At 37.2% G+C, this 15,466-nt stretch overlaps 1 protein-coding gene across 2 annotated transcripts in view; it reads right to left on the bottom strand.

The window, feature by feature from the left end:
- Positions 1–11,337, bottom strand: part of LOC124275069 (3-phosphoinositide-dependent protein kinase 1-like) — a 29,728-nt gene extending 18,391 nt beyond the window's left edge. Inside the window, exons 1-11 of one of the 2 annotated variants that reach the window (XM_046710543.1) lie at positions 11,079–11,336; positions 9,071–9,129; positions 6,243–6,398; positions 5,646–5,688; positions 4,224–4,361; positions 3,289–3,433; positions 2,299–2,414; positions 1,958–2,054; positions 1,752–1,820; positions 1,277–1,373; positions 636–812 (exon numbers count right to left, since the gene is read on the bottom strand). In XM_046710543.1, coding sequence (XP_046566499.1) covers positions 636–812; positions 1,277–1,373; positions 1,752–1,820; positions 1,958–2,054; positions 2,299–2,414; positions 3,289–3,433; positions 4,224–4,361; positions 5,646–5,688; positions 6,243–6,374 — 1,014 coding nt within the window. In that variant the 5' untranslated portion in view covers positions 6,375–6,398; positions 9,071–9,129; positions 11,079–11,336. Of the gene's footprint in view, positions 1–635; positions 813–1,276; positions 1,374–1,751; positions 1,821–1,957; positions 2,055–2,298; positions 2,415–3,288; positions 3,434–4,223; positions 4,362–5,645; positions 5,689–6,242; positions 6,399–9,070; positions 9,130–11,078 lie in introns of both variants that reach the window. The other variant, XM_046710542.1, reaches the window with a different exon arrangement.
- Positions 11,338–15,466: the final 4,129 nt, after the last annotated feature.

Here is a 15,466-nt window from a genome sequence, read left to right as displayed (position 1 = left end):
GTGGTGGTGTCAGAAATGTTTGCAAAGTGTTCAACGATGTTTTGGCCTCAGATAGCTTGAAGCATTGGAACTAGTCAGAGGACGCTCAACCACTAAGCAGACTGCTTCAGGATGTCGAATACGGTTGATCGCCCAATCTTCACATCAAACTTCTGCTCAGCAAAATCACTGTTTTAAATGGTTCCCCTAATATTTTTCGGATTACCCGGATTCTCGTGATTAGCCGGATTAGCCCGAGTTGTCCCGAGCTCTGACGCACGACTTACCCTCCTGAGCTCCAGCTCCGGGTTATGACTAGTTGCAGGTATATAAGCCACGTACTTACCCTCTCTGAGCTCCACAGCTCCGGGTTATGACTAGTTGCTGGTATATAAGCCACGTACTTACCCTCTCTGAGTTCCACAGCTCCGGGTTATGACTAGTTGCTGGTATATAAGCCACGTACTTACCCTCTCTGAGCTCCACAGCTCTGGGTTATGACTAGTTGCAGGTATATAAGCCACGTACTTACCCTCTCTGAGTTCCACAGCTCCGGGTTATGACTAGTTGCTGGTATATAAGCCACGTACTTACCCTCTCTGAGCTCCACAGCTCCGGGTTATGACTAGTTGCAGGTATATAAGCTATGTACTTACCCTCTCTGAGCTCCACAGCTCAGGGTTATGACTAGTTGCTGGTAAATATGGCATCATCTTGGGGGCAGGTTCATCTTTCAAAGTGTCCCAGTTGATGCCCTTGAAAAACTCATGATCTTTCAGTGGGCCAAATCCTCCCATTTCTGGGCAACCCAATCGCTTTGTTTCATCAATGACCTGAGAAAATGAGTCAAACCTGAGTCAAACTGGAGATCCTCTCTTAATTCATACTGTCCTATTAAAGTGAGTGAGTGTGTTTAGTTTTACGCCGCTCTCAGCAATATTCCAGCTATATGGCGGCAGTCTGTAAATAATCGAGTCTGGACCAGACAAGCCAGTGATCAACAGCATGAGCATCGATCTGCACAATCGGGAACCGATGACATGTGTCAACCAAGTCAGCGAGCCTGACCACCCGATCCTGTTAGTCACCTCTCATGACAAGCATGGGTTACTGAAGATCAATATTCTAACCCGGACCTTCACGGGTTGATGAACAATATAACATTTTTACATCTCCAATGTGTGTAAATAGGATTAATCATTCTATAATTTGTCTGTATTTTAGAACCCAATGATATTCCAGTGTTCACGAAATACTCATTCAAGTTACAACCCACATATATCAGCTTGTGACTTACCAATAACTTCTCCACTAAGTCTCTGGCTGATTCGGGAAAACCTTCAGGAAAATCATACTCTAATTTGGTTATTTTCTGGAATATTTGGTATTCATGTCTGAAAAAGAAAAGAAGATCAATAAAAAGAAGTGATATCAATAGATGGAAGGATTATATACTACTCCAAGGTTGTTAAGGTCCAATCAAATCTTTCATGTAAATATGATTAATCAGTCATCAGCTGGATGGTTCTTAACTTCTTTGGAGCAGCATATCCTTATTATACTGACTGTATGCATGACTGCTAATATATTTCAATATCAGAAAGTAAATACATTCTTCAGTATTGTCTATATGTTTATAGATAATAGAAATAACTAAAATAACTGGAGCATTCATTCAAATATTAAAAAAGTCAAACAATAGCAGGGGTTAACATGATTTGTCTCATTCAAAGATCATTTTTACAAAAATGGAAACCAAGCTGTGAACCTACCCTCCCCTGAATGGTGGCAAGCCTGACAGAAACTGGTATATGATACATCCCAGTGCCCACAGATCCGAACTGCAAAATATGAATACAAAATGGCTGTCACTTCTAGGTCTGAACATGTGCACTTTCACATAAATATCAATTACACAAAATACCAAACTTTGGTTTCATATTACATTATAGAAATCTAGAAGGTGATGATCCAGTACCTGAATGATGCCTTCTTGCTTGTGAGTACTTCTGGGGAGACATATTGGGCGGTTCCAACAAAGGAGTTCCGCCGCCCACCCGAAGCTGAAGTGCCATCTGAGCAATAAAAATTACAACTTTTATAATCTCCATGAATCTATACTGTATGAAAATTGAAAGTCATGGGGCACTTTTCTAAACCAGAAGTTATAAATCAAAGTACACATCAAATACTATGAAAAAAAATCTCAAAGACCCAAGGAACCCTTTAACTTCTATAATTGTTACTTGTGCCTAGGATAGTGATGTCAGTGTGTTGCATGCCTTCATGTATTGGCCAGGATGCCATAAAGTACCTCACCTCCACCTTTGGAGTTTTCTTCTGGAGAAGAGTCTTTCAAAATCTTGGCTGACCCAAAGTCAGTGATCTGGATATGCATCCCATCATTGAGAAGAATATTTTCAGGCTTGAGATCTCTGAAATATCAACTCAATATTGAACTACAGGACATTTTCATATTTAAACATTAGCTCAAATATAAAATGACTGGAAACATACATGTATCTCATCACTGTAACAATTACTGATAACTATTCTTCTTACCAAGATTATGGCATTCATATGGCCATGTTTAAACCCAAACTCATGCCAGTTTTACAGTGTTATACCAAGCTGTATTTTAAATTTGATACGGTTTAGTTCCGGCACCTGTGTCTGTCTGTTGTTTAACCCCGCCCTCAGCAAATGTCCAGCTATATGGACCAGACAATCCAGTGATCAACGGCATCAGCATCGATCTATGCAATTGGGATATGATGACATGTGTCAACCAAGTCAGCAGCCAGACGACCTGATCCCGTTAGTCGCCTTGTACGACAAGCTGAAGACCACCTTACTGAATTTGTTTCATTTATGTTTAGCTCAAGCCAGGGTAACAGAAAGTACTATCTTTTTACACCTGGTATGAAAAGGTCTGGGGTTTGCTGTACCAATTACGCCACAAACATTTATTAATCAGTTATCTCACAGCTGTGCGTTTTACACATGTAACAAACCACATAAACAAAACCAATGAAAATATCTGTAATTTGTTCAACTTCAGTCTTAAAATAAAGTGAGTGAGTATAGTTTACGCCGCTATTAGCAATATTCCAGCAATATCATGGCTGGGAACACCAGAAATGGGCTTCACACATCGTACCCATGTGTTGAATCAAACCCAGGCCTTTGGCGTGAAGAGCGAACACTTTAACCACTAGACTACCCCACCACCCCTTAAAGTAAAGAGTTACATGTTGCAATGTCTACAATCATGACTCCTTGTGTATGGTACAAGACACCTGTGCATACCTGTGGATAATGCCTAGGTTATGTAGATGCTGTAGCGCTATGACTATTTCTGCAGCATAGAACTTTGTACATTGAACATCAAAGGACGACAGCTTGTTTAGGTAGTGGAGCAGCTCTCCCCCTCTTGCAAAACTCAACACAAAATCTGAACACTTGTCAAGGACAGTAGTCTGTTTCTTTCACAAAAACTGATTTCGTCTGCATTTCAAGTGTACAATCTTTTAACATTGAATCAAACTGGAGACGGACCTGTTCTACTATTTTCATTGATAGTTGAATGTAATAATGTGGAATCCTACATTGATGTTATCAAATCCATGACCACTGATCATCAAGATCAACTAGGGTTTTCTTTGTAGTGAGAGAGTGACTGAGTAGTTTTATGCAGCACTCAGCAATATTCCCTCTATATGATGGCGGCCTTAAATAATCGAGTCTGGACCAGACAATCCAGTGATCAACAGCATGAGCATCGATCTACCTTTTTGAAATACGATGACATGTGTCAACCAAGTCAGCAAGCCTGACCACCCGACCCTGTTAGTCGCCACTTACGACAAACATGGGTTACTGAAGATTAATGCTAACCCGGATCTTCACGGGTTGTCTATTAAATAAGCAGCACACACCTCATATATCTGATATAGCAAGTGAGGGTTGTTCTATTTTAAGTAAGTAAGACATACAGTGTGAACAGTGCAAAATGTATTGTATCAGAGACCATGCATCTGTTTGGGTGTTTCATTTTACAATGTTTTGATTGTACTTTCCTTTAATGTCTCTCTAGTGAAGTTTCAATTGGACACAACAATAACTGCACTTGGCTCAAACAATGGCACTCTGGCAGCCTTCATTTTTCAATGTGACATTTCAAAAATAGTTAATATTCTGATTAAGGTGTAATGTGTTTGTGTCAAGTAGCTGTTGAAGGATACAAAGTCTCTCTGAGTCCTGAAATGTGCAGAAGAGCTGAATGAAGAATGGGTGATTCAACTTCATGAGAACCTCCCTTTCTCTCATCACATATTCGTTCTTGCGTTCTCGGATTATATGCCTCTTGTCCAGAACTTTCACTAAAACAAATAGTCAAAATTTATGTGATATGATAATTAGATATCTAACATACCATGCCGTCATATGATTCCGTGGTACTTACGTTTCCGTGGTATTTTCTAATGACATAATTTCTCATGAGTCACTCACCAAATCGCTCCACCTATCGATTGTTTACGTTCATCGTTCATCAGTCAGACTTACATCAATTGCATACAGTCATCTACTATTCTAAGCAAACATGTAAAGGATACAAATTTCTATAAAGCTTCATCAAAGTTTTCCAAACATCATTTCGTCTACTAGCTGATGTCATCAATAAAAACAATCACGTGACCTAAGGGGGGGAATCCCAGCTCTATTTTTTAAACTATAGAAGCCCGACAGTGTCATCTCTTCAGTTGTTTTTTTTCACTTTTCATTTCACGTATCCCGTTGATCAACTCTACATATTTTATGAACTGGAAATTTATGCTGAAGAAATGTGACTATTGTGTTAATTCTACAAAATCGTTTACTGTATTACAATTGATCAACTTCTTTATTACTGTAAACCTAAATTGACACTCCCGGATTGGCTGTTAACGACGAGTGAGATTGTGATATGTGCTGTGCGCCCGTCTGTCGTCCAATACGGACAACAATGAATTTCAGAAAGACAAAAGTGTTTTATTGACATTAAATGATACAAGGGTATGTCGTCCAACACTATGTTATGTTTATATGACTTGGCAATATGAGCGATCATATTCTTATTCGTAAATTTCTTAATACCACGGAATGGCCATGCGGCATAACGGACAAACCAACCACCAAAATCAAAGAGCATCATCTCAACGAGGTTATCTAACAGCTGTCTGTCTGACCCATTAAAAACGGACAAGAATAAAATTAAACACACAAGCGAATCAACAAAATCAATGAGCATCATCTCAACATTCAGTCACCATGAATGGTAAGCATTAGTTGCTGCAGAAAAGAATCTCCAAGGACAGCAGAAAAGGGTGTTGCTGAGCAATGACACTCCTACAGTACATGAACTATTAATGTGAACGTAAGGACACAACATTCCTTCTTCCATTGAGTAAATAGTGTATAACATCTCAGTCAGCAATATTCCAGCTATATCAGAGTGATTATCCAGGCAGGGCCAAGTTAACCAGTGGCTACCATGTGGCAGATATTGATAAACGCTGTTGACGTACAATCATAGATTCATACACAGTTGCCACAGATTGTTTTAGTCAGCTCTTCCGGCAAGCATACCAATCTATTCTTCTTTCTTCCAACAGTATGCAACTCACCTGCTACTTCTTTATCCACTCCAACCTCCTTGGCAAGATATACCTGAACCAATGAGGATAAGCATTACTTAAAAAATACAAATAGTTCATATATGACACTAAGAGAGCAGGAAATCAGGGGCTAATGGGATTTATATTTGGCCTATCCAACAAAAAAAGGTGACTGGTCCATGTGAAGACATTTGACAAAGAATCATTACATGTTGACAATAATTGTGACCAATGATCGTTATGACAGGTTGAAGTATAGCCAATGCCTGTGCATACATGAACTTTGTAAACCTTTAATAACCTTGCTGCAACAGGTTGCACCTGCTGCTCGATATAGAATTCCATATAATACTTGTGTTTTGGTATTGATGATTTTGACCATCATAACAACAGAATTATTCTGGGTCTGATAAGATCATGTTATCCTACTTCATACCATTTCATGACATGAACTGATTGCTGATCCAAATTAAAGTTTCATGTAAAAACTATTCTTCCATATTGAAAAGACCACAAGACCTCCAGGTTTCACATTTCAATTAAAAATATGTTCTACAAGATTGGAAAAACACACACATTAAGTTTACAAAGAAAACAGTTGCTTACTGTTGAATATGATCCTTCACCAATAGCTTTACCAAAGATAAAATCATTTGGCGTCTTCTTTGCTGGCCTGTTTGTGGTTTCTGTGTCAGTCACAGACATGGACGACGAGGAACTGGTTCGTCTGGACCCCATATCCACTCCGGCCTTCACCCCTGACTAAAGAAAAAGGGAATCATTATATACAGGTAACACACCGAGCTGGGCTTATTGACACTTAAGAGAGTATTTGATTCCAGACATGATATGTCAGCTCAGAGAAAGGGGGAGTGAGTGAGTTTTGTTTTACGTCACTGTTTAATAGCAATATTCCAGCAATATAATGGTGGGGGAACACCAGAAATGGGCTTCACACATTGTACCCATGTAGGGAATCATACCCGGTTCTTCGGTGTGACCAGCAAACGCTTTAACCACTAGGCTACCCCACCGGCCCAGGGGAGAATAATTGAGTGTTCAACTCAAAATTTAGATTAATCTAAGGTTCAAACCCAGGATAACTTCTTTGAGAGGCATTTTAGAAGTTGTATAGACATCACTTGCTTGATAATGGTGTTAGTACCTACACCGAAGTGTCGCACTCATTGCAATAAAGAAGTTGACTAGAACTTGGTTTTCCTTCAAACCCAGGATGTTTGGTTTGGCTGTTGTTTAACGCCGCATTCAGCAATATCCCAGCTAAATGGCAGTATCTGTAAATAAGTTTGGACCAGACAATCCAGTGATAAACAGCATGAGCATCAATCTACGCAATTGGGATATGTGTCAACCAAGTCAGCAAGCCTGACCACCCGATCCCGTTAGTCGCCTCTTAGGACAAGCATGCGTTACTGAAGACCTGCTATAAACCCGATGTTCACGGGTTTCAAACCAAGGATGTGTGACAGCCTAAGGGAGGCAACTCTGCACAGCAATCTGTGGTGTGTTTGACAACTGGGTCACAACCACATTGAAGAGTGGCGGTAGTTACCAGGGATATAGTCAGCACTCCATGCTAAGAGCCCTAGGTACACAAATTTAGGGGAACAAAATTTCTTTGACTGGAAGTGGAATTCTCTCAAATTTACCAAGACGTCACGAGTCCCCAGACACCGTTGGCCGGTAAACCGGCCAGGCAGTAGTCGCATCAAAATTATATATAATTTTTAGGAACCTAACTAACATATGATTCTTTTATGAAATCTATCACTTTTCACAATGTCTGAAAACACTTATTAAATTTCAAATGACCATATATTATCGACAGGATTAGAATTATAAACTATTTTTTGCAATGTTATTGAAAAAAACAATTCTCGGACATGCTTCGGCAGCGGGTCCACAATAACATTGTCAAAGAGCAAAGTAACGATGTTTCGAGGAAATCATTAAATAAATTGAATAAACTAATGAATAAAATCAACAACAGCATTCGTAAAAGATGTCAAGCGTACATATAAAATTACTATTTCCATCTTTTTGTGCGATCATGTAATGTAAGTCAAATCACTGACATCTCGGCTCTCGCCGCGTCAATCTTCACACTCGGACACGATGTGTAAAAATGAAAATGAAACCAAAAAGGCACGGGCATGTTATGACATGTCACAAATGGAAAAGAATCGCCATAGTTTTTGCTTCTTTCGTAGTTTATCTGGACATAATAAATGTAAGCTTGCATTTTCATTACAAAAATAAATCTATTTAAGTTGTAGTTGTATTATTTGAATAACATTATAAAAATAAACTTCATATTTATCAACAGTGGGATTAGATCTTTTAAATGGTGTATGAGATGTAGTAGCAATAACGTTTTACAAGCTTATAATTTCCTTCATAAACATAGGCTTCATCTGTGACCTTAAGAGTCTCTGGGAACTCGGTGTCATGGCAGTAAATGCCTCTGGTTGACTGGTGTTGAAAGAGTTAAAGAAGGACTATGTCAGTATGTGCCAGGATGGTGCATCTTTTTCATTGTAAGTCTAAATGTAGCAAGTTCAATTGGTGTGAAACATTGTCAGTGTCTTAGTTGGAAAACGATCTCCTTTTAGTGTTAATGTGACATAGAGAAAACCGAATTTCAGGAATATATCTAGATCTTCTCTATGGCTCAAATTGTTATTTAGGTCTGCAGCAGATGTCATTAAAAATATCATATAGTAAAAACAACATCCAACTTAATGTTTGTATACTTAAAACTTTCAAGATGGCTCTGCTAAAGAGACTTGGTGAATTTCAAGGAAAAATGCCTACTTTGGACAAAAATATTCCACATTTTCTTGCCAGTTGAAAGAGTGATTGATAAATCTATGAGATATTCAGTTTAACGAAGATGTTCAGTTATTTCACTCTATCACCAAAGAATTATGCAGAATAAGCATGATGCAGACAAACCATGTATCATAATCAAATTATATGAGGTTAATAAGCCAAAATGGCTCCTATGCAAAATATGGATCTGTGTTTCAATACCGAACAGACATTAACTTTTCTAGAATTCCATAGTGTGTTTGGCAGGAAAATTTGAGAATATTTTCTTCATAACTTTAATTTGTATGGGCTGTTCTTATTTTTATAGATTCTCGGGTATTACATTAACATTTAATGCAATTACCTATCACTTCCTATTTATTGTTCCTGTTAGAAAAGAAATCAAGTCACCTTCATGAAATCATAAACTGACCTTGAAAAGGTTTAGCTCCAATTGACTTGATCATTTACTGCAGATTTTGGGTCAAATATTGGACTCTTGGCAAGTCTAGATAGATCCCTCAGATTCAATGTGCAACAAGAACAGTTTGTGTGTGCTTCAAAACTTTAAGAGATTCTTGCATGTCACACTCATTCCCTACCTTCTTCTACAGAAGGGAAGTCTTCAGGTTCTCTATAGCACTCCCTGGGTCTAACTCTCCTGTAAATGTAACAAAGTCAGCAAATACTTTCGTTTTGTCAACTTGCAACTGGTGAAAACTTCGCTTTTGTCAACAATTATTCTGTAAAAATAACTGCTTACGCTTTGTAAGGGGGAACATTCAAAGTGATTCTGAAAAAGAGTACAAGTAGTTATGTACAGCTTAACAGCAAGGTGTATCCATCTGATCAAATTAACCGAGCAGTGTTTGATTCCAAATAATAATATTGCTGTTAAATTGTATTCGCCATGTATACTGACAGAATTGTTTACAATAAATAGCATACAGTAATGCTGTTATTTTTAAAAAGAAGAAGAAATGGCTTAGGGATTGTGCCCTTCCTGATTAATACATAAAAAAGCTCAGAAATTCTAAAATAAAATATGAAGAGCACAATATTTTTCTTTCTTGATCTTCCATAGTTCAAAATGTTTAGATCAGGGATTTTCTCAAAACATGGTAATAGAGCAAATAAGAAGACATGTCTATCCTGAAGATACCTGTTGATAACATGATCTTAGTTTAAAGTCAGATGGGGCTTTTTTGTAGCAACAGAAAATAGCCTCTCATGTGCAAAATTTCAGATAAACTAAAACTAGCAACAAAGTTCAGGTTTACTCCTAAGGCTCAGTCATATCAGCAAACTTTCAGCTGAAGGCTAACAGTATTGTCTAGTTAATATGATTTCCTTTTCACATTTGCAAAGCATGTTACATGATAGGTAGATTCTATATAGGGCTGCACAATATAACCGGTTTACCGGTATTTACCGGTTCAGACATGAAAACGATACGTATTGCGATACGCTGCTCGAAAACCGGTATTTTGACTTGCATTTAGAAAACTTCGTAACACTCGGAAATCTTCGGATATGTCCTTGTTTCATTTGTGCCAAATATTATTCACATTTTCATTTTATCATGATTAAAAGTTGTTATTAAAGCTTAATCACGCCTAGTGATTTTGCTGTGTTTTTGCTCTATAAATCAAGAATTAACTCGATTATAAGTAGTTTTTGGTTTAAAAATACTTCATGCAATATATTGCAATACATATCGCAATACAAGCTTTCGCATCGCAATATGAAAATTCTCTGCAATACCCACCCCTAATTCTATATATATTTTAGCATTTGTGTCATAATATTCTACCAGGCAGATCGTCAGTATGGCATATCTGAGTTTCAGAAAAACAACAAACTGGCGAGGTTTGTGATTACACAAATATAGCATACATGTTTGGTAGAAATGAGTGGAGGTGATAAGAACATATGGATACATTTTGTTACCAGTGTGAAATTCACACCTATGTATGTAATTATGCTTGACCCATAACTCAGCAATAGTAATCAGAGAAAAATCATTCAATTTATCGAAAAATCTTTTGTAAACTGGTCTACTTTGTTCTGACAGTGTGAATGTTTGTTTTTTTTCTTTATGAGAACACAAACGAAGTGACCAAAACCATAACATTTATACATGTTTGGTACATTCCCATTTGCCAGAATACAAAGGCTGCCTTTCTATATAACCAAAAATAGAAACACATGTCTGTCAGCTGTCTTTGAAATAAAATCGCTTTTCATTCCAAACCCTAAACAATATTCTGTGGGATTCGTTAATTGACTGGTAGAGAATCATGTCATATTCAAAGATGTTATAGTCCCCGTCGATTCGCCTTTAAAGACGGTTATTGTGGTGACTGGTAATTAAATAGCATATGCTTGGTCCCGTCAAAATCATGTTCCAAGGTAACACAACTCATTTACGTTTAAATCACGATCTTCTGTCATGCATGTGTCGTACACCGCATTAACTGTTGAAGAGGTGTGCAACAAGATCACAAGATCTGAGTTCAAGATTCGTAATATGATTACAGGATGGAATCGATCTAAAAATGGCAGGCGGTACTTTCTGAATATATGTTTTCAGTCACATGAATATATTACCATTATGACGAACCGATTCTCAAATTTGTGCCAGCATTTTCCCCATTTGCCGTAAGTGCCATCACAACAACCGGGGTGTCGTAGTACGCATGTCAGAGTATTCGCAACGCCCTCTATAATTCAACTCGACTTCCGATTATTGCTTTTGAAGAACGCAGTGTTTTTGAATGTTTATCAAATGTTTGTGATATCCAGTTGTAAATAAAAACCGATATAGCATTGAAAAATAATAGAGCTATCAAATGTCAATGACATTTCAAAATGAAAGTGAAAACCGACACTTCAGACATGACGTCACGGGCACCGCTCATCCGGGTTATTTAATGGCTGCCTATTTACATCGAAGGGCGAAATGGCTAATTCGTCATGATTTCCGGATTTGTCAAAGGTTTGTTCACCTGACAGCGTTCTTTTTGTAGAAGCATCACTGTTTGATTTTGAACAGTTATGACGGGTACCGAAGACGAAGTGAGATGCAAGATGACGGGACCACTGAAACAAAAAGTGAAAACGACTTGTCATGTCATGACGAGGAAGAGATGTTTTAAATCCTCCTCACGTTTTTTACACAAATGTAGTGAATTTGTTTAGTATAACTACATCCCGATACTGTTCACGCGTGGTGCAATGTGCATGTTCCAGTTTTTTCACCTGGAAAATATATTTGACATTTGCAAAATTCAAACCAACCAACACATTTTTCTCAGATGTTTCTGCAACCCTTTTACAAAAGTTAGTGAGGAAAAATGTCAATAGATATCTTGTGTAGAAGGTGTCTGCTTTGTAAATTGGTTGTCACACGAGCGTCGATGGGAAATATCTTGTATTTGGAATTGTTTTATGGAGAGTTACCCCTAATACAGAATATTTACCATCCAAAAAACTAACAGGCTTACTCTTTATCATGTAATGTATTGGTTAAATTCTGTCAATTTAAATTAGTGTCTTTATCTCTTAGAAACACTATCTAAGCATTGCAGGATTTCCTGAGATGTGTCCAGTCCACATTTCACATACAGCTATCTTTCTATCATGCCGTCATACGATTCCGTGGTACTTACGTTTCCGTGGTATTTTCTAAGGACATAATTTCTCACGAGCCGCTCACCAAATCGCACCACCAATCGACTGTTTACGTTCAATCGTCACTGCTCTGAGCAAGAAATGTTCAGACTTTCATCAATTTGCATACGTACAGTCTACTATTAAGAACTAATGCAAGTTTATGTCTAGCACGTAATGCACTTTTTGTGCAATCTTTACAAACATTTTCTATAAACTTATTCTGCTTCAAAGTTTCAAGACATTGCTCATCTGCTAGCTGATGTAATCAATAAAAATAATCACGTGACTTAATCCCTGCTCTATTTTTTTAACTAGGCCTAAAAAAAAAAGCTTGTGGTTCCCATTTCCCGACCGACCCTAAATATTCCCGCCGAGCCTAACAATTTTACTCACCACATAATAGATTAAATTTATTTTCTGACACATGAGTAATGTAAAAATATTTTGCAAAAAAACCCAAAACCCCTACCTACCTACCCTTGTTCTGAAATGTAGGAAATCGGAACCACAACATTTATTTTTTTTTGGCCCTATGGAAGCCTGATAGGGTCATCTCTTAAGTCGTTTTTTTCACTTTTAATTTCACGTATTCCGTTGATCAACTCGACATATTTTGTGAACTGGAAATTTATGCTGAAGAAATGTGACTATTGTGTTAATTCTTTAAAATCGTTGACTGTATTACAATTTATCAACTTCGTTATTACTGTAAACTTACAATTCCGGATTGGCTGTTGAAAAATTGTAATATGTGCTGTGAGCCTGTAATTTTATCTGTAGGGAATACCACAGAACCATATGACGTCACCAGAGTTTGTGCACAATGGCCGCCTGTCATTATGATACGGACAACAATGAACTTCAGAATGACAAAAGTGTTTTATTGACATTAAATGATACAAAGGTATGTCGTCTGACACTATGTTATGTCTATATGACATGACAATATCAGCCATCGTATTCATAGTCGTAAATTTCTTGATACTACGGAAACCCATGACACGAGGGTATAAATTTGGGGATAACACCCCAAATGCATAAAATCCTCTTCACTAGTGAAAGGTCTCAGTTCTGCCCCTTTCGTATGTTTGGACACCAATATTCTTTGTTTAAGATAGTTGTTTTGATAATTTGCGTATTTATCCATAAATCACCATAATAATTTTTTTGGGCATGTTTAACCATAAATGACCCTAATGAGGTTTTGTTACAAAAAACCTACCAATTATATCATAACAGCATGTGTATGGACAAATCCAAAACACCAATTCTGACTTGTCATATCTCTATGGCATTGGTCTATATGATTCTTTATGAGATCTTATAAGATATGTGTAGTAATAATAGTATTGAAGGTTGACCTGATAACTGCATATTGTGAGTTTTAAGATTTGGCTTGAATCTGTTGATGACAAATAGTTTTGAAAAATAATTGCTATAGCCAGGATAACAAAGATTATGTTTACAATGGGATGTACTAATATATTAATTATCATCATTATGGTTCTTACATTGGTTCCTCAAGAGACAAATGTCATGAGACCACTTTTTTGACATTTAAGAAATTCGGATAGGACATTTTCTCATGCCATTACCAGAAATGAAAAATATCCTTACATCATTTGGAAGAACAATCAGTCAGTGTCCTTGAAGAACAAAAACTACCTGATGAATTTCATGAATTGTTTGTGATAAAATTTCCATGTGTATGAATTAAATAACAAGGTGACATGAACCTAATTCTGGGAAATTGTCAGCACAGTAGTACATAAAGTTTCCAAATGCTTGTAAGGTTACGGTAATATTGATGCGTTTAGGATTACTCTTTCACAATTTCAAACATCCAGTAGTGATCTTATGATATCACAGGGTAGAAAATTAGGCATACCTAAAAGTGAAAGACTGTGTCCATTTTGTATCATCCCAAATGTAGAAACAGAATACCATGTCTGTCTAGTGTGTCCATTCTATAATGACCTTAGAAGAAATTTCCTGTCAAGTTATTACTACAAATTGCCTTCAGAGTGTAAATGTAAACTTTTATATACCTCCAAAATACTTCCATGCTTAATAACCTTGCCAAGTTTACTTTCTTTGCTTTTAAAATGAGGAGCAAGCAATTGTCCATTACATAATCTACATATTTTATATTCACATGTATAGTGTACTAGATATAACTTGTTGAACTCAAACATTGCTACATGCACTGGTTGCGCAGCATCAACATCTTTGTCAATATATCAATTGTAAAATGGGCCTGTGGCCTGATTTACCGAAATAAACTACAACTACTTGTAAGGTTACGAGACAGGTATCATATTTACCATGAAGTGAAACAAATAGTTTGGGGCTCATTGTTTCAATGGTTCACATGCAACACTAAGTTCAAATAATTCAAATTTATAACTACTATTGACACTTTTCATTGTTTGTGCTCCAGAAATATGACCAAGAGGCTAGGCAACTGCCTGGAGATAATTCCTGGCTTTGTACAAAGGACAGTATTTGCTCACGTTGGACCCAATTGAGATGTTTAATTGTGTGTGTTAGGTATTTCAACTTATTCCAATTTTCAGTAGACTTTGGGTTTAGTTATGGATCAGTTATGGATCAGCTGATCTTACCAGATATGAGGAAATGTTTCTGGACTTAAGACCAGTGGTTTTATGTAACTGAAATACATTTCAAAACAGTGCTGAAACTCACTTACTCTCTTATATGTACATGGTATGTAAGAAAGCTTTATCTGTTTCATGTACTTGGCCTGTATTTACAGCTTCACCCTCAGCTGTTTCTGATAATTTGCATTGATTGATGTTCTTGTTAATTTCAGACACTCACTCGGGTGCTTCTGTGATCATGTCTCTGTAGCCAAGGAAGGTAAGTCACTGTTTGTAATGTCTGGTGTTGCTTCCCCCAGGGTATGTGGACATGTCTTAAGTAAATTGGTATTGCAGTTTGTCAGAACTGATTTCTGAATCATGTATCCTCAAGTAGTCTCCATAAGGGATACTTTAAAAACATTTGCTTCCTCTTCTCGTTATAGTTCATTAGTCTTTTTGTACCTGTGAAAATAAAGTTCATATTTGATCTTCATCAACCGAAGATTGTTTTTGGAAGCTCACAGGATCGACAGGTCAGCATTTCATTGATGCAAGTCTTCATAGTCTAGCTGTGTAGGTCGGTGCTTATAATGTCAATCACTGGATTATCTGGACCCGAAACCATTATTTAAAGACTGCTGTCGTGTAGCTGGAATATTACTGACTGGGGCATTGTACCTTTTAACCTAAAACTTAAAGCTCACGTAACTGAACATCAAG

Source organism: Haliotis rubra, unplaced genomic scaffold, assembly GCF_003918875.1.
Source record: "Haliotis rubra isolate DU_JTF1 unplaced genomic scaffold, ASM391887v1 Scf198, whole genome shotgun sequence".
NCBI lineage: Eukaryota > Metazoa > Mollusca > Gastropoda > Lepetellida > Haliotidae > Haliotis > Haliotis rubra.
This window is presented reverse-complemented; position numbering and strand designations above follow the sequence as displayed.